The 19737-nt window shown below is 44.3% G+C and overlaps 1 protein-coding gene across 1 annotated transcript; it reads right to left on the bottom strand.

Annotated features, from left to right (window-relative positions):
* Positions 1–11142: 11142 nt before the first annotated feature.
* HOXA13 (homeobox A13) lies at positions 11143–13541 on the bottom strand. Its single transcript, XM_054991822.1, has 2 exons — positions 12824–13541; positions 11143–11387 (listed from the first exon to the last, which is right to left on the bottom strand). The coding sequence occupies exons 1-2, from the start codon at positions 13539–13541 to the stop codon at positions 11143–11145; spliced, it is 963 nt and encodes a 320-aa protein (XP_054847797.1).
* Positions 13542–19737: the final 6196 nt, after the last annotated feature.

Below are 19737 nucleotides of genomic sequence, written 5' to 3'. Positions count from 1 at the left end.
GGTTTCCCTTTTTCTTTTTGAAAAGGTATGTTATTTACTGACATTATATGTACTGGTGGCATTTAATATATCAGAATCTTTCCATCTATGTAGCATAAATGTAATTTTAAAAATAAAGAGTTTAAAAAGCCAAGACACCTTTGTCAAATCATGGCCACACGAGTGTTTTTCTGCATACCTCTCTACAAGATCAGCTACGCATTTGTACCATCACAACACTTTCCAACAGCGTCTGTGTTTTCTCAGAAAACCTTCACACTATTAAACTCTTTTATACTGTCCGATCATTTGCATTTGGGAATCATTTGCAAAGAAAAAGGAAGCAAGAAGAAGAAGCGCGTTCTGTGATTCCGAAGGCCCTTCTTTGACTGACCGAGATCCATACATTGCTCTTACTGTTCCTCATATTTACTCCCATAGTCATTGCCACGGCCCAGGAAAAACTCCAGTGGATTATCATTACAGAACCGCCATTCTCCTTTTCTTTTATACAGCAGATGCGGAACTTTAATACTTTTAAACAGGGCATCACGGTCTCTCCAGAACCGCTTTAGCAGCTTGCTGCTTCAAAAGAGGGAGACCCATATACACTGCGGGTAAATGTAAAAAACCATGTGCTGGGACATCATGAAGAGAAGCCCAGCCACGGATTCAGGACCTGGTGGTGTTTTATGAAAGAATCGCTGCCGTGTCTTCTTGCTCCTTTGTTTCCTCTTCTTCTATAAACAGCAAAAAAACAACCACACCACAACATTCCCAGTATGACATATTTTGAAGTACTGTCCCAGGTGATACCTTGAACTTGACCTTAAGTTTGTCAGTCAACGAAACAGGGATAAAAACTTACACTGAAAGAATTGTGCCTTATTCCCCTCCTCCTTATCCCCCGACGTTTCTGTCTGTCGGGTTGTCTGTCTGCTGACTGTACAAAAGTATATTAGATGGTTGCACTACCTGGATCGGCACCGAAACAAGGTTTGCTAATATGGAAATACTTTCCCATCTGTACAATAGTGCCACCTGTTCTAACGGACCCCTCCCCCCATTTTTTTAAATTTAAGTCACCAAGCAAAGACGCAGACTCTCTTCCTTGTTGCTCAAGTATTACTAAAGCCATTCTTGAGGATCTGGAAAGGGAAAGACTCACTCGATACCATTTATCCACCATGAAGCTTCAATACTCTAAGTATACATGTTCAAAGATCTTAACACAAAAAACAAACATCAGCCGGGTTTACATAATGCCACTGCAATCTCACTCCGCTGCTCTAGACAAAATCCAAAGGACAAGACAGTGACACAGGATGTCGGCTGTCACGCTGTGCACATTTAACAGAGAGTAATCCCCAGTGAACATAATGTGAGCTACTTCCGAGTAGACGCCTTGTCACATTGCACTCCCATGTACATTTACTCGAAAGAAAGTATCATGGAATCAGTGGATGCTTACTCCTGAGTAAAAACACTTAGGATCGGGCTGCCTGATCTGGCAGACCCAGCCGCTGGAAGAAGAGGATACTAACGGAGGAGGGGGATGGATGCCTTTAAGATTCCTCTTCTGCAGAATATGGCTGGCATCGTTGGAGCTCCGAAATGGGATGATAGATATTGGATAGCCGTCCTCTGCGCCATTTGCCTCGTTTGCATCAATAATGACCAGATAAGTAATTGCCAGGAGAAAAACGGAATACCTCGCCTTATCCCTCGGCCTGTCTCTGTTTAGTGTCCTCCCAATAAGAGCTTTTGTGTAATGAACTGTATTTAAACCTAGGCAAAGGTACACAGCAAAGCACTATTTGGTGCACCAACAACACAAACCCAAAGGCATTTCGAAGACAAGGCCCGGATTACAATAATTGGAGATGCGCTTTTAGACGATTTTTGATATTCTAAATAAAGAGAATGGATTCGACTAGATTTGTGTGGGGTGGGGAGAGTCTTCTGCTTTCTTCTATGAATGCAGGGTAGGCAGCAAAATATAATAATCAGACTGGAGGAGGTATTAGCGAATTCCTTCATTTATCATGAAGGCTTCACTCATCTTTTGAGGTTTTAGATTCATAAGCAGCCTTCAAAGAAGCCAAAGAAACCTTGCTCTAACAAACAAACAGTCAACCTAAGCCCCCTCCTGTTTGACAGCAAGTTTGAAATAGGGGGAGAGAAAAATTCAGTTACCCAAACAGAAATCTAGAAATGTTTTTCGAATTATAGTACTGACAAATAGACAACTCTGTACTCCCCCCTCCCGTTCCTGTTTAAGCACATTTTTACTGGTCAGCAAATCCAGGTAAACCGAGGCTTCCCAGCGTTTAGCCTTTTGCTTTGTTTGTACCAGCATTATTTCGTGCTGCCAACAGCATTTCTGCGGGAGGGGGACTTTCATTATTTTGTTAAATGCCAGATAGCCACGATCCAGATTTTTAAAAAAAGAACCCGGATTCCTTATGTAATATTCTTATGTAATATATGAAACGGGATGGCTGGGATGAAGAAGTTTGGGGGGGGGGTCAGAAGCTGATAGAAAGGGTGTTTAAAGGCAGGATTTGGGGTGAGAAAATCGGGGGAGGGGAACAGAAGCTGATAGAAAGCGACTCCCAGAGACACTGTTGGAGAAACCGCGAGCCCTGAACCCTTTTAATTCAGTCGGGCAAAAGCGAAGGCATTGGAAGCTGTCCTTCTGAGCAGAGGCGTCGTAGTTATGGAATAGCCTTACCCCAGTCTCCAAGGTCCCGTCTGCTGGAGCAAAACGTGAAAGGGCAGGCGGACTCGCAGGTTCCCGCGCTGGCCTCCAAAGCTCCAAATCAATCGCGATTATCAGGGGGGAGGGGAGAGACCCCCGCTGCCAAGAAGGCCCCATCCCAGCCGGGTCCTCTCGAACCATCGCCAGCGGGAATCCCCCGAAGATCAGCAGAGCATTCCCAAGGGTTAACGCTCCTTCGCGCTAAGGACCCGCGCCAAACGTGCCCGGACCTCTCACGCTAATCGCGCCTTCTTCCTCCCAAATCCTTCTGATTAAAGTTCCAAAGGCGATTTATCAGGCAAAACAAGGTACGGGCAATAAGAGTCGAGAGCTGCGTAATCCCGTGTATTCACCCCCACCCCCACCCCGCCCCCGCCACCTCGCTAGAAGGAGAGTCCAAATGTTTGTGATTAGGGGACACCCGGGCGTTCCCTCCCCGATCACCATGGGTCAGAGTACAGTAATGACCGTGGATTGTGCGTTGTAGGACTTGACCTTTCCTACGTAGAAGAGGGCGCTTGCTTTCACGCTGCATGAAGAGACGGGAGGGAGGGAGAGAGCGAGGGGGGGCGGGCGGGCGGGCGGGCGGAGGGGAAGATGCTCTCTTTGGGGATCTTGAATCGGAAATCAGCTGCAGGAGCGGCCAAGGCCACTGGGTTTGCCTGCGCGCCATATTTGGTCTATTTCTCCAGCGCCAGTGAGGAACGGTCCCAGTTCTGCAGCTGGCAGGTCTCGATCCGCACCAATACTAATCAGAGGAAGGGCCTTGCTCTCCAAAGTGGCCGGCGATCCGTTAGAAATGCTCCCTCCAGTTTCATTCCGGAGGCCACCTCCTTTCCCCCCCGTTCTTCGCCCGAAAAAAAAAGAGAAGAAGAAGGGCTCGGGGCGGGGGAGAACGCAAAATTGAAACTTAGAGAGAGGCACCCAGACGACCCTATTCAGATATGTGGAACTGGTCTTTACTTCTTCGGAACTGGAGGGGTTATGCTTGGCTACCGGGGGACCTTTCTTCTTCTAGGCCAGTCTGTCTGTATTTGGATTTGTTTCAGATTCGTCCTGATCCGGCAGAACGAGGCCTCTTTAATTTAGGCTTTCTCCACATTAAACATTTTACTTTCCCCGTCTTTCAGCAGAGAGACTGGCCATTTTAGTGTTGAAACGGGTATTTGAATTCAGCTACGGTCATTTTAAAAAGCACCCTAAATCCACAGTTCTGAAGCTGAAATCATTGCCGATTGCTCCCCCCAGCCCTGCCCAGCCCTTCGGTACAAGCGAACAAATCAAGTAATTTCCGGAAAAGCCTAACATACTCTGTACCCCAATCATTACGACTGGCGGCGCAAAGAACTGCGTATTTTTAAACGGAAGTATGTTGGGGGGGAGCAATAGGTGAGATATTGATTCGCAGTTACACTTGAAATCCTTCTAGGAAATAAACTGCTGTCAAATGTTATTTCCTGTTGCAAAACACCTTCGTTGTTGCCCGGAGTTTGCAAGGCAATGACACACTCAATGTGGCTTATTGGGGAGGGGGGGGGAGTTTAAAAAAACTGCCTACCCCTCGCCCATCTCTTAGGTCCTTTCCGCTCTGTAAGAATTCTGCGAAGGAGATTTGGAAGAAGGACCAGCTTGCTGCTGAAAGGGATGCGCTATTGGAAGAACGGCAACGCTGGAATTTATTTTGCATCTTTCGTGCCTAATTATTCCTTCAGTTGGCAGAGCTTTCCTGCTGTTACCAGAAATCGATCGGAAAAAAACACTGTGCCACAGAATACTACAGAGCCTGATTTTTTTGTTTCCCTAAATTTAATATTTTTCCACGCCAAGGGAAAAAATTCCGGTCCCAGGGAAGTTATGCATCTTTTCCTTCAAAATAAAGCAATTGCAGATATAGATCTACTTACAGCTCGAGAGACAAAACAGAATTATTAACAAGTACATGCCATTAAAATCAATTGGACATCTTAAGACCTTGCTGCTTTCTGATTTTATTTTGCTTTTGGAAGGAAATTACATCAGAGCGTTCCCACAGAACCCTTAAAGAAAACGTAAGATCCAGCTCCACCCGCGTTCTCCACTCGGTGTGGATGGGGCGGGTTTCTTTTTTGATAGATGTTCTTATAAAGGCGATATTACGCATATATTTTAGGAGGCAGGCGGCAGATGGGGGAGAGTGGAAAGCGTGATACAAGAGCAGCAATTTGTTCTTGGAAATATATGTGCCAACAGTTTAAGGGTAAATGAAGGCAATAAATAATAGGCACACCCCCTGCACGAGACACCTCCAGGCACATCTATGCATTTCTATTACCAAGCCAAAGACGGTAAAGGCATGGAAGGCTAGAGGAAGAAGAAGCGGTAGCCCATTGTTCAAGAGCAGGTTTGAAGGAAGATCTATCCCAATCTATAATTTGGAATTTAGAAAATTGCAACCCGATGTGCAATCAGGGATTAAATCCAGTCTGATGACCTTTGGAGTAGACATGCATTAGCTGGGGTTTAGGATCTCTTCTGCTGTAGGTTCTATGGGGCAGAGCAGCGTCGGCCTGGGATTGAGGAGGGCATTGTGGACCCGATCCACTAAACTTGTGGGAGTCAGTTTTAAAGCTATTCCGGCCTAAATCTGTCCTCTTAAAGTCACTTGACTTGGGAACATTTCCTAGTTTGGAACCGTTTGGATTCGATGCGTTTAAGAAAGTCGTGCTGCAAATCCGACTAAACCCGGGCAGTGGATTTATGTTAGAGGAACTATTGCATTCATTTCAAGCCCCCTCCGATCGTAGCCATACATAGAAGCATGTTTCCTCCTTAAGCAAATAAGCCCCTGAAATGTTACGTTAAGGCACTAATAAAATCCATCCCTGAAATCGGAAGCCGTGCGAGCTAGTTGAATCAAGCGAGAAAACTCTTGGAAGCCAAGGCGAGATCTCTGCAATCCTGAACATATTCCTGTGAAAGTGAATCCGACTGAAATTATTTGCTCCGTGGTAAACGATGTTATGATAGGGTGACTGCCTGTTAATATCTTATCTATGCATTTTTGAATGTTCAGAATCCAAACCCAGAAGGAAAGATTTTTTTAAAAAAAATGGATGGGGGGCCACTTTCCAAACCAGGGAATTTCCTGATTCAGTTGCAGTCATTGACGAGGGTTCTACTAAGAGCTCTAGAATCAGGATCAGACCCGATGTATACTGGGTGCAGACGTTATTTTTAAATCGTCTCTGTACCCGAAGAAACCAAACATTTCCGGCCCTTGCTTAAACGTATCTTTCCAGAGTGTCAACGGAACTAAGAAAATATTTTGAAGAAGAAACCAACTGACTGAACGTCCGCCATATGCAGCAGAGTTGAACCGCCGAGGCATTTTACAAAACCCTCATTACAGAATCTGGAATCGTTGATTAATTTTTTAATTTCCCTTCAGGAGAAAAAAAATAGTACTATGTTAAATGCAATACTTACTGCATTCAAAAGAAATTTTGCAGTTCCGTTAAGGAAGAGCCGAGGTTACATCTCTGCAGTTATGACCGCCCCTGCTCCTGTTGCTACCCTGTCTGCTGCTACTATCTTCGCTGCTATTACTGCCGTCCTGCTGCTGTTAGTGCTATTAAATACACACACACATACCTACACACACTACTGAAAATTAAAATGTAATGACAAAATTTTCTTTAAAAACGAGTCTTTTAGTCTATAGACTTCATTTATTAAAAAAGTAAGTTCAACGGTTTATTTTTAACTTTAATGCGTTCTGTTCTCCCTTTTTTAATTAAAAAAGTGAGAAAGTGAGAAAGGCCGCCGACCTGTCAGGGGAAATTTTTCGCAGTATTTTAGCTACCTGCAGCACGAAGGGAGGAGGGGATATATATTTTTTCATATGTACGTTTACATAGATCTATCTAATATTTATATATCAGCCATCCCCCCTTTCTCCCCTCCCCCTTAAATACCTTGTCTAAAAGAAAGCCTCGTTAATCTCCACGGAAACCCGTTGTGCATCACAGGGTTAAGCCGGATGTCAAAGTGCCCGAAGAGAAGCATGCCGCATCCCAAGTCACTTCTACAAATCGAGCTCAAGGAGAGCCCTCCATAGAACCAGGTGGCATTTTCTTTTGCGGAATGAGCACGTAGTTCTGCATCTGTTCGCGTTGGTATATAGGTCCACATACGGTACACACAAGTTTACATTATAAAATATACATAAATCGGTTCACTAATTGCAAAATTGATGAAGGCTGTTTCAGGTGGGTAGCCATGTTGGTCCGTAGAAGAGAAGGAAGATTAGGGTCTTGCAGAAGTCGCCGGCTCCTCCTGTAACCTAATAACAAGCTGTATCGACCATCTCATTATCCTGCATTTCCTCGAGGGAGTTCCACCCTCCACCGTTTTGTCCTCAATACTTCTGCACAGTGGATTAGACTGAGAGGGTGGCTGGCCTGGGGTCGCCAAGTGGGCTTCATAGCAGTGGAGATTTGAACTCAAATCTTCCCAGTCCTAGCCTAACACTCTATACGCTACACAATACAGTCTGTCAACTTGTATTTTAAATGATTTAAGGGTACATCAACACACAGAGAGAATATGCATCAGCGAATGATCTAGTAGCTATCGCTTCTTTAGTCACAATCAGGTGTATATGTTGACTTTTTGTTCTTGAAAAGTTTCAGCTCCAAGCAACTGAGACCTCTGGTTTTAAAGAGCTCTGAACTAAAATATCATTGCCTTTACATTCACTGAAATTTGGAAAACTACAGAAAACAAATGACATTTTACAAACTTTAAAAAAAGGATTAATTCTGCTATTGGTTTTTCCAATTAAAAAATAGGGTGGGTCGGTGGAATTCAGCTCAAGAATCCAAGAAAAGTAACTTGGATCAATCTATTTATTTGCAGAAGCCCCCACACATTCACAGAAAGATTATCTTACCAACGCCCCCTTTTAACTCAATGCAATTTATGCAAGAGCCGTGTAATTTGCACCTTATTACTATGCACGGAATGTAGGAAAGCATCATTCCAGCACCTATGGGGTCTAGATAAGGACAATAAACAAGAGCAAGAGCATTTGGAACAGGTGAATTCAAAACTTTGGTGCTTATTCTGGGAAGATGTATTCTGAGGAAAACTGGCTGGAAAATTGAAGCCATGTACTTTCCCCAGAATCGATCTATCTTGCCGCTTGTAGCCAGGAAATAATTGCTGTGGAGGTCCTGAGAAACAAGGTATGAATCTCCTTTATCTCCTTTGAACTTCCTCAATCGTTTTAGGAGTTCAGGGTTTTTAAGCCTTCTGTCTGTGCATCATACGATTTATCTGGCCCAGCTTATAGCTGGCAAGCACACAATTTAGCATTTCCTGAGAGTAAGAAGATATGACTAGTGAGTAGATGGGACCCCTCAAGGGACATATAGGTCCCTCACCTTGAATCCCATGAAAAACAGAATATAAATGCAATAAAATAATAAATAAAATCTCAAAGGAACCCAATAGCACCAAAATTTCTTCATTTCCTCACCGACACCATCTAAATATCTTGCATCTTCCGGAAGAATTAAATCTTCCTAAGCAACCAAACACTTGTTTTTTGTTTCATAAGTAGTCTTATTGTTAGTGTGTCAGTGGCACTGAAAGTATCATCTCTATAACAAATACACAGTTTCTTAGTATTAAAGGTAGCCAAAATTTCTTGTAATCACCTACAATATAGTATTTGAGAATGATAGGCCAAGTCATCTTCAAAGTAACTTAATGTAACTGGATATCAGGGGAAATCAATTAATTTCAATTCATGTAAAGGTGATTTTCATAAAAGAGTTTTTAAACTGGCTTGATGAGCTATTTATCAAACACAATTAGCTAATTTAATACATCACTCAGCTCAACAATAGACTTACTAAAGAAATCCCAAATTTAGTTTGATTTCTAGGCAATTATCCCTATTGTTCTAAAACGGCATGGTAGTATCAACTACAACATCAGCTTTCCCCCCTACCCAGGTAAGCTCCCACAATGTAAGCCCCTGCAAGTAAATCAATTAAGACCTGAAGTTCTGTAAGGTAATTAAAATCAAAAAGAGTCCAGTAGCACCTTTAAGACTAACCAATTTTATTTTAGCATAAGCTTTCGAGAATCAAGTTCTCTTCGTCAGATGCCTGATACAGAGACTGGACAAACACAGAAGAGCAGAGGGAAGAGGCAATGCCTCTCTGTATCAGGCATCTGTCTCTGTATCAGGCATCTGACGAAGAGAACTTGATTCTCGAAAGCTTATGCTAAAATAAAATTGGTTAGTCTTAAAGGTGCTACTGGACTCTTTTTGATTTTGCTACCACAGACTAACACGGCTAACTTCTCTGCATGTAAGGTAATTGAAGCCAATACTATAGAGCAACCTGTGTTGCTTAAGAAAGAAAGAAAGCAACTGGTCTTAAAAGTTGTCCAGTAGTTCTAATTAGAGTAATAGACCACCTGCAAAGACAGGAAGTGAAGAGTTCCTGAGGGGAAAAATTCCCCCTTTGGCAGCCCCTTCCCACAAAACAACTGCCAAACCATTCTCAGAGCCAAAGCGCCTTAAACTGTGATGTGTCTGATCAGTCCAATACATGTGATCTGTGCCGTAGATTAGAATCTATGCAGACCTGTGCGATTTCCAGCATACTGACTAGCTCTGCTCACGGCTGCCTTGTGAAACAGGCGCCAGGTGACCCTCCTTCTTTTACTTCCATCTTTAGTTGCAAAGGAGACAAAGTTGAAGTGGAAACACCAGGTGGCGCCCTTGATCTACTAATCCAGAACAAGGCCATTCATGAGCTGTCAAAGTCAAGGTCACAAATTGTCTTTTTTTAAAAAAAAAATCAAGGTCAAGGTTTAAGGCCTTCCTAGTCCTCTCATTTCAACAAATACCAACTCTTTCCCCCAACTTTTAACCAGTCCTGCCAATAAACCTTAAATATGGCACTCCTGCTCTTGTGGCCTAACAACTGTTTCTCATTTTCCTAGAGAAGCTTGGGCCCTACTTTTATATCTTCTTTCCCCCCTTCAAAATACCTGACTCTTTAACCTTATTGAAACATTTATAGTTCAGCAAAGCTAGTTATCATGGGTTTGCTCCCTCTACTCCATAATTTATGGGCAAAATATGGGCTATATCAGTAATTTAAGAGAAGAACTTATTAGGACTACAAGAGAAGTACATTCTTCACGAGGTGCATGTAAATATGGAGGAGAATAAATGAGGGTTTAATCAGGTTTTATTACAGTGACTATTTTATTAACAGTATTAACACTAATATCTATCTACAGCTCTTAGATTTTCATTTTCAGTAAAAATATAAAAAAGGGTGCACAAATACATTTTCACAGTGCGCTGATTTTTAAAAATTATTTACAAGATAGGATCTTATAGTGAACAGGAAAAAATAATGTGCTGGTTGAAATAACTGATTGTTTTAAAAAGTGCTGCAAAATGTATTTCTACACTTCCTAATGCGGCCTTGTAGGGAAAAAAGGCAGAAACTCCACAAATTATTCATAGATCAAAATATAGCATTAAAATCAAAATATCTCTGGGAAACAAAATATTTTCCCCATTATGGGTTACTTTGAGATTGTTTCCCCCCAGAAAATTGTCTCTCCCCCACATCACAATGATAACACACATGCAGCTGTTTGCATCTAAGCAACACAAGATTTTAAAGTACCAGTTTCTTTGATTTACACAGTTTGATGAACGTAAAAGCTGTCGAGTCCCCTTCCAGGAACAGTAGACCACTGAGTAGGATATCAAGAAATCTTCAGCTGCAAAATGATCTAGGGTCATCCCCCCCCCAAAGTATGTGTTGCCTTTGGCTGCCTCTCAGTTAGTTCTCCAGAGTTCCCATCATTATTGATATTCTTGACATCCTCATTAAGTTCCTTCCATTTAAAAGAAAAAACATAGAATGCATTGCTAAAACATACAGTAATTGTACATTTTTCCACTACATTTACCTGAGCAACCAGTCAGCATGCTTGTGTGCGTGTGTGTGTACACTTTTAAACCATTTCCCAGATTATAGTTCTAAATAGTGTCCTAGAATAGTCACAGTAATACTTACACGATATTGAACAAAAGTATATCTTTCTTAACTGACACTGATCTTTCCCCCCCCTGCTTTGGGGCTGTTTGGACTCTACAATCAGTCACTTAAATGGCCTCTTTTCGGTTTTTGGAGAATTATCCGTCTTAAACACATTTCTACTAGTCATACTTTTTCAAAAGTTCCAAAGACGCAAAGTTCCTGTGAAAGAAAAGGTTCATTGTCCTGTCTTTTTAATTATTATTATTAATATTATTATTTTAATCTGGACCAAAAAATAGTTCTTAAAGCTCTGAGCAAGCTGCGTTTCCATTTACCCCATTAACTTGTCGTCTTCAATTTGTTGATGACTTTTTTTTCTTTCACTCTTCTGTTTTGGAACCAGATTGTGACTTGCCTCTCTGAGAGATTTGTAGTGGCCGATATCCTTCTCCGCTTGTCTTTGGTAATGAATTTATTTGTAGCATACTCCCTTTCGAGTTCTTTTAATTGGACTTTCGTGTAAGGCACTCGTTTCTTTCTCCCACGCCTGTAAGAGTTGGCATCTGAAGGATGGGAAACCACGTCTAAAGCAAACAAACAAACGGGAAGGCACGTATTAAAAACCCTGTTATCAATTCATGATTGATCAGAGCACAGCTTCCTCCTTCGAAACAGGGCGGAGGGGAAAGTGGTTGTTTTTATTTTAATCAACAGGCTTCCCCAGACTTCTAAGCCACCAACGAGGTCGCGGCTACCTCCCTGTGCCCAGCAGCACTTCGCAGCAAACATCTTACGCTCCAAATTAGGGAGCTTTAGGAAAATTATACGCAGTTTCAGTAAGCTATGAAGTGTGCGAGCTGAGGCATCAGTGGAAAATCCCTGCTAACCGGGAAGCCTTAATACCCTGCAGCAGACTTCTTCAAGCTGCTTCTCCCTTAGTCTACCTATTAATTTAATCATGCATATTCATTCCTACGACGATCCCCTTAACTAGGTTTAGTACTGCCAAAGAAGGGGATGGGGGTGGAACAGCAGTTACACGGGCTAGCAGAATGATTTAGTAGCAAAGTAAGAGGAATGTGTAAGGATGGATATGCCAGAGAGAAGGGACGGGGTGATAGTACCGTTCAGAGAAGCAGCAACATGGCAGCAAGGGATTATGGCAGGGCAAGCGTTTTTTGGAGGGACGATGCTGCCGTAACAGCCCTAAATCCATCGTTAATGGCTATAATCGAAATGGAGCAAGGAAATAAGTACCACCAGTCAAGTTTTACTGTGAGACCAAAGGCAGAAGCGCTCTGAAAACTAAGATGGCTGATAGCGCCGCAAGCACTGAGCGCAGGAACCAGCGCTAACCGAATTATTCCCGGGAAAGTCCGGGACTTCAGCGCGAAGAGGACAAGGCTCCCGCACCAGAGCGCTTATTCGGAGGAAGAGGGCGCGGACTCTGGAAAGCTCAGGCCCTGGAAATCTAGCCGGTCTTTGCCGCGCTACTGGACCCAAATCTTATTATTAATACTGTTGAAAATGGAGTAAAAGATATTGATTCTAACAGAAAACCCCGTGAAAAGAAACATCTCGGGAAAGGTTACAACAGAGAAAGCAGGAACGGCTTCGGGCCAGGAAGCAGAGCGCAGCCGGCCCTGCAAGACAGCCCCGCTGCTCTTCAACGGACCCGCATTCACATAAACTTGTGAGTCTATAGCGAATGCCCCCAAGAGCTGCGCCTGTTGGCAAAGTGGAGGCGCTCTCAAGACGAGCTCCTCCGCTGGAATGGAGAGGGCAGGTACTAAGCCGCCAGAAGATCCCAAGGTGGTGCCTGGGAGGACCGGGAGACCAGGAGAGGAGCATCGCTGCTGCTGGCCCGGCTGCTCCTCGGAAGGCGGGGGCCGCAGCCCAAGCCAGGCGACGTCGAGCGAGGCTCCCCGGGGCGCGCGTGCGGCGGCTGGGCTTGGTCCGGGGGCCAAGAGGGCAGGGAGCGCGCCCCCCGGGGCCAGGGAGGCCGGCGCAGGTGCATTACCCGGCAGGGAGGACTTCCAGAGGTGGGGCGGCTGGTTCTGCTCCTTGGGGCAGTAGACCTGCCCGTTCCAGCCGTTGGGGATGGCCCAGGGCTGGTAGCCCTCCATGGGCAGCATGGACTCGTGGCGGGGCTCGCCGGGGCCGCCCAGGGTGGGCACCACGGGCATATCCAGGTAGCCGGGCACGGGCTGGTAGGGTCCGGCGGCGTAGCCCTGGTAGAAGGCGAACTCCTTGGCGCGGGAGGTGAAGTCCTCGCCGGCGGCGGCGGCGGCCACCGAGGTGTCCATGTACTTGTCGGCGAAGGAGGCGGCGGGCTGGGCGCAGGACTTGAGGGCGGCGTTGTGGTGGCCCACGCGGCACGGGTAGTAGCCGCTGCCGAAGTAGCCGTAGGGCAGGGCGGCGGGGCCCGAGGGGCTCTGCACGGCGGCCGAGCAGGGGCTGCACTGCTTGACGGCGGCGGCGCCGGGCTCGGCCATGCCGGCGGCGGGCGCCTCGCTGGAGGCGGCGTAGGCGGCGGCGCTGGCGGGGGCGGCCAGGGGCGCGGGGTGCGCCATCAGGTTCCGGCACTGGTTGGCCGCCGCGAAGTTGCCGCTGGCCGCCGCCGCCGCCGCCGCGTGGAAGCCGGCTTCCATGTTCTTGTTGATCTCCTCCAGGCTGTTGTCGTAGAGGAACATGACGGGCTCGATCCAGCGGGGGTGGAGGAGCACGGAGGCTGTCATAGCCCGATCCGCATGGAGACCAGCGGCTCTTTTTTAAAAGCCCCGAGACTGAAAAAAGAGATCCTCGCTCTCCCGGACTTGACCAGGGCTGACGCGCCAGCCTCGCGCCACGCCGCCGCTCATTGGCCCGCCGGCCCCCACGTGATATGCAAAGCAGCTGATAAACCTCGCAGGGCTGAAGCGCCGATAATTCAATCATGTCCCCCGCGCGCGGGGCTGGAATGCCAGCGGCGGACGGGACGGGACGGGACGGGACGGGACGGGACGAGGGGCGCGCGCGCGGCTGCCCCGGCCACTCACGGCTCCGGGTGACAAGGGAGACCCGGGCAGGGGCCCAAAGGCACAGGTATCCCCACCCCACCCCCCACCCCGCCGCGTGACCCCCGCCGCCTTCCCTGCAGCAGGACCTTCTCTCGGCTGCATCTCCACGGGCTTGTCAAGATCACTGCATTTCAACCCCTTCTGACTTCCCGTATTTGTCTTGCTAGTCAACCAGTGGTTCTTTCTTTTTGTTAAGGCCATCCTACAACTCCCTCCCATCTCTCACTTAAACTCGTATTTTCTCGTGCAATACGACTGCCAAAGCCTAGGGCTTTTTTTTTTTTAAAAAACCCTCCAATATTCCATAACGAGGCCAGCACACCTCTTTCCAAAAACCCACAAGCATTTGCTAATGTTTGTCAACATATGATACCGCGCATCTTCTCCTGAATCGACCACATGCATTTCCCTTAAAAAAAAAAACTATTAGTATCGCTCTTCTTTTTGAACAAATGCTTCTCCAGGATCTTTTGCATCCAGGCAAAATAGACACCAGGTTTATACTTGAGATACGGTTCAGAAAGGGTTAAAGAGACCTCAGAACAAACCACACTACATTATTTGTTATTGCAACAATAAAACCTGCAGCCTACATTTTTTGCTTGAATCATTCCCGACTATAATAATATTGCGTGGGTTTTTTAAAAATGTCTGTAAGTGACCTCAGGGAATCCCCTTATTAATAATTTTACTGAAGAACTCTTTCACCGAATTTTTCAGAGTTGCATCAATGTAAACACATATCCTACGATTTAGCGTGGCTAGGTGAATTAATAAAGAAGCGCTCTATGACCATTTTAAAGGTTATATAAAACATTTATGCTACGCGTAATTTTCATGCAGATGCAATTCTCGAAGGATGCTTACAGGATCAAAGCAAAACATACATGGATTAAATATAATATCACAAAATAGTGGGATTTATTGCTCGGCACAAAGAGTAGAAGAAACTCTCCTTTTCAACTGTGTCTTATTGATGTGCATGTGACAGGTATTTATGCACTATTGTGTTCGCCGTGGGTATTGCAACATTGTTTTCCCTGCATTGCTACAAGGATGGAATTCTAAATCGTGCATTGTTTGCGGACTATCTTTTCCTTGTATGTCAAGGAAGGAACAGATCTGTCAGTTCGCCTGTCTACCACTCTGGCTGTTTGCTGAGAATGGTATGCGGTACAGGGGACTCTTGTCACTGAACAATATTTCACCAAATTCCCTTAATTGCAGCCAATGAAGAACTCCTTTCCTTCCCCCACCCCACCTCCAGCCGCCTCCAGGACGGTCTTTTCCGCATTCTTTCTAATAGCCAAAGACAAATATTTATTTCTACCATATTTTCATCCCCCCAACTTTCTTTCCTGAATGCAGAGTTTAGGAAATCTTTGCATTTGGGGAGGAGGAAGCGAGGGCACACTCCGCTGTCCTTTCTTTTCCGTCTGTGAACTTCGTTCTTTGAAACCGCATTGCAGCGGAGCCAAAGTACTCCCCCCCCCCACACACACCTCATCCAGCCCAGCCACTCACCCCCCACCCCAGTACTAAATGGGCAACTCTGTTTTACATACGGGTTAGACACGACCAGAGGCCAAGGTCAAGTTGAAAGTTGCAGTCTAGCCAATACTGGAAGTGTCATTCAAAGCCCCAGGAGCTTGTCTGATTTGCTAAAAAGGAGCAGCCGAGAGAAAGCTAATCGCCCTTTCCCTAACTTCGCTTTTTCTTCCTCTTTTCTCTCCCTCTCCCGCTCTTGCTGCTTCTCTGACTCTGGTTTCCATGCAAGGAAACTGCCCTCGAGTTATGGAGAAGCTGTGTGAAATTGTGGCTTTCGAGACACGATCCCAGCTAGTGGGGGTGGTGGGCATCCGGTAAGGCATTTGTGTTTACTTGTTTGGCTTTGTTCCAACTGTTAGGAAAAAATAAATGTGTGTGTGTGTGGGGGGGATCATTGTCCCCACTCAAAAGACTTAGTTTGGAGAGCCCTGAATTAAAATAGAAGCCCCTTTCTGCAACCCCCTCTCAGATTTGTTATGCGGATGAAACATTCGCATTTCTAACCGGTTCCCCCTTTCTCAGGCTCAGAATGGATTTTAGAGGAGGAAAATGGTAGTCATGGGATAAAATGTGTCTAGATGTGTGTGCGCAGTTGTTATTGTTGGTCAATGTACAAGGACTCCAGTTTCACTATTTATTTGGAAGCACGCGTGGGGGGGCGGTGGGGGGTTTCAAAAATATCCAAAAGCTTATGTTGAAAATCAAGAAACAAAACCACGACAATCACAGGTGAACAGGATTTCTGCAGTCTGCGGTGCATCTTGTACATGCACGGTCTAACTTTCTAGGGTAGGAACAGCACAGCTGGAACAGGAAAACTATGGGGGTTGATCATGAGCAGTGGATGTGAGTATAATACGGTTGAGGTTTTCTTTTGCCCTTTGAGAATATTAAACTGCTGTGTACTAGACAAACAAACACCAAACAGCTGGCCAATGCAAACTCCCAGTACAGAGCCTGGTCCAGCTACCTAGATTGAAGCGATTAATGGAATGGGTGTGTGTTTTTGTGTTTCTTCCAGGTTAGGCCCATTCATTGTAATTGTCATGGGTTTGCCCCTGAAGTTGCAATTGCTTGATGTATTGATCTGTACTGTGTGTGTATGTAGTCCATATATAAAGTCCACAAACTCTTCAACTCAGTATGGATTCGTGCTTTGTAAACTTGTATTTATTTACTCTATGGCATTCTTTATGAAAATGTCCTTGATATTGATTGTACTGATCTCACACTACATAATCCGCCTTGAGTCTCAATGAGAAAGGGGGATTATAAATGACATAAATAAATAAACAAAACAAAATAAAATTTAGAACTTCTACACAATCCCCCATGATCTAATTTGTATATAACACCAAGAAGAAAGGCATAACTTATCAGATCAAGCTTACAAAGCCAAGTGTCTGGTATACAGAGAAGGAAAGAGTATGAATAATTTTGTTGTTATGTTTATTTATGTGTGTTTTATGTTTATGTTATGTGTATTTTCATGGGAAGAATAAAATCGAGTTTAATGTATTCTGTTTACAGTGCTATCCTAAACAGAGTCGCACCCTTGTAAGCCTGTCACTCCGTTGTAACTCTGCTCAGGACCGCACTGCTAATGCGTCTGGGACTCTTCTATCTTTCTGCACAGTAGACAGTGGAGCCCCCCCCCTTCAATCGGCTCGGCCTAAGCAGTGCCAATGTGCAAGGTAACTGCGAATGTCTGCAGTCTTCCTGAATCACAGAATAAATCCAGATTCTTTCTGTCCCACGAAAGTGAAAATTGTGCCCCTTATTCACAAATCCTGTCTGTTTCTCTAAGCAAATATCCAACTGAACTCAATGGAATGGCCAGCTGAATAACGGCTGAAGGTTTTTTTTTAAAAAAACCTCAGATCAATGTGTGATGAAACTGAACAAATAGATTGATAAAAGAAAAAAATCCTTTCAATGTCTTCCTTTTTAGTTCCAAGACAAAATAATTTCAAAGACCTTTGGGTACACTGTGTGTGAACAGACGAATCCCACACACACACACACACACACACACACACACACACACACACACACACACACACACACACACACACACACTTCTTTAAAAAGTATATCAAATCAAGATTGAAACTACAGATATGAGCAGATGTGGTAGGCCCCGCCTAAATCCCACCTCAGTATGCCTGGGTTTAAACCCTCCATCCAGAAAATGTTGCTTGCTCAACAAATCTCATTGCAATCAAGACAGTTTAAATTATTCCGGACTAATTTGCTCTGTAGGTTTCAGTGGCCTTAAAGAGAGCGACGAAGGTTGAGATTCTACGCACGCTCATTAGGGAGTAAATCCCACTGAAATCCGTGGTATTTACTTCTGTGTAAATTTGCCTAAACCCAGCCTGTACATTTGTTTGGACTGCAGACGATGAACGTTGTCCTAATTGTGAGTGGCCAAAATAATTTCCTAATCACAGTAAAGGGTCTCCTGCCGTCAGATTTCCACCGCTACTGTTTCTACTCTTCTACTGCCACCAACCCTAATACCATATACGGTGGTAATATTTTTTAAAAATAATTTTTAAAAATAGCCACAATTAATCCTTGGAAGGGTGCAGTTCTCTAGACGCCCAATAATAATACAGCCCTTAGGAGGCCTGAAAACCTGGAGAGATAGTAGAAGCAGTCCTTTAATCGGATCTGATTTTCATGAGCAAATTTCATTTACCTGCCAACACATTAATTTGGAGGGCGATGCCAAGGCCTGCCTCTTCCTTCATTCCCCCCTATCGACACTCCTCTGCCAGCTCGAAGGACGCTTCGCATTTCAAGATATTCATCTGTTTCTAATGTAACTAAACAGCTTTACCAGCAGCACAGTTTTCTGGACGTCCTAACTCTCACCCTCCCACCGAGTGCTGTTTTTTTAAAAAGATAATTAGGAAATAAGGAGGATTTTCAAAAGTAATGCTAAAAGGGTGCCAGCTTTAGGAAGACTAGCTCAGAGATTAAACACTCCTAAAGTGCATTCCTCTTTAACAGGAGGGTAGATATTGCAACACATACACTCCAAGGTAAAAACCAGTCCACGAGTTTCATTAACTTTTTGCTCTATTGTTAAAAACAAACCAAACGAGCCCCCACCCCTCGCCCGTTCGGACGCAAGAGATATTCAAAAGAGCCAGGAAGCATAAAATGAATCAAAGTCAGGCGAGAAGTGACTCAGTGCCCATTGTGTGAGTACAGTATATATTTACAGTATATGCTGCTTTCATGTCCTAGATCGGGTTTGCAAAATTTCCAATGTATCCACTCAAGAGTTTAAAAATAGTTCTGGAATAGAGAAAGAAGGCAGAAGCAAAGATATACTGCCGTTTGTTTTTTTACGTGGGTGAAAATGGTCTCCTCTTAGACCTCAGTCACTTTCTGTTGATATACACATATGACGCACTAAAACAACATCAACACCGTGTGACAAGTTATTAGGAGGAGAAGGTTTTATAAAATCGCCACATGGATGTTCTGACGATAAACAGGAGGGCTGAATCCTTTACGTCCGAAGCTGGGATTGGCGCTATATATATATATATATATATATATATATATATATATATATATATATATTGCTAAATTGTACCAGTCAGTGTCGCTTTATTAAACAAATACTTCTGTTTAGGACAAAAATTGTTTTGCAAATTATGATTAATAGTTTGACTTTCAGAGTGGCGTGTATTATTTTTAACACTCTGGGTTGTTAAATTCTAGCAAGAACGTGTATTAATAGAATACCCATATCTTATTATTTTTGCTAGTTTGCTACAGTTTCGAGGAGAAGAAAAGAACAGGATACAGTGATCTCTGGCTGGTATCTTTATACTTCTGCCGGGAGCTTAGATTAATTGCTACCACATGATTACAAGCTCCCATTGTTACAGACGTATAAAAATTAAACATTCCTCTGAAACACTGTGAGCAAGTTCTTCCTGAGCTACCAGCCCATTGTAATATTTAGGCCAATTTCAGAAAAAAAGATCACCGGTAACGTTTCCCTCCCCTATCCATTCACAAAGCATGAGAAGAGAGCATACCTCCATGAACTTTTAAAAGAAACCCATACAACATTCCTTCAGTAGATTTGCGTTTACAGAATATCTTATCTGGATTGCTTAGTAAGTAATAGAAGGAGATTTAACAACCGGCAAGGAAGGTTTTTATTCTGAGGCCGATTCCGAAACCAAAATCTTCACCCAACTGAAAAGAGGAAGAGTTTCTTGAAGCTGGAAGCCACAACTCATTTACTTAAAGTAAAACTTATTACACTCCGTACAATTCCCTCTGACTTTTCCCTTTG

The sequence above is a fragment of the Eublepharis macularius genome, chromosome 11 (genome assembly GCF_028583425.1).
Source record: "Eublepharis macularius isolate TG4126 chromosome 11, MPM_Emac_v1.0, whole genome shotgun sequence".
NCBI classification, from domain to species: domain Eukaryota; kingdom Metazoa; phylum Chordata; class Lepidosauria; order Squamata; family Eublepharidae; genus Eublepharis; species Eublepharis macularius.
Note: the sequence above shows the minus strand (reverse complement) of the source record. Positions and strands in the feature narration are given on the sequence as shown.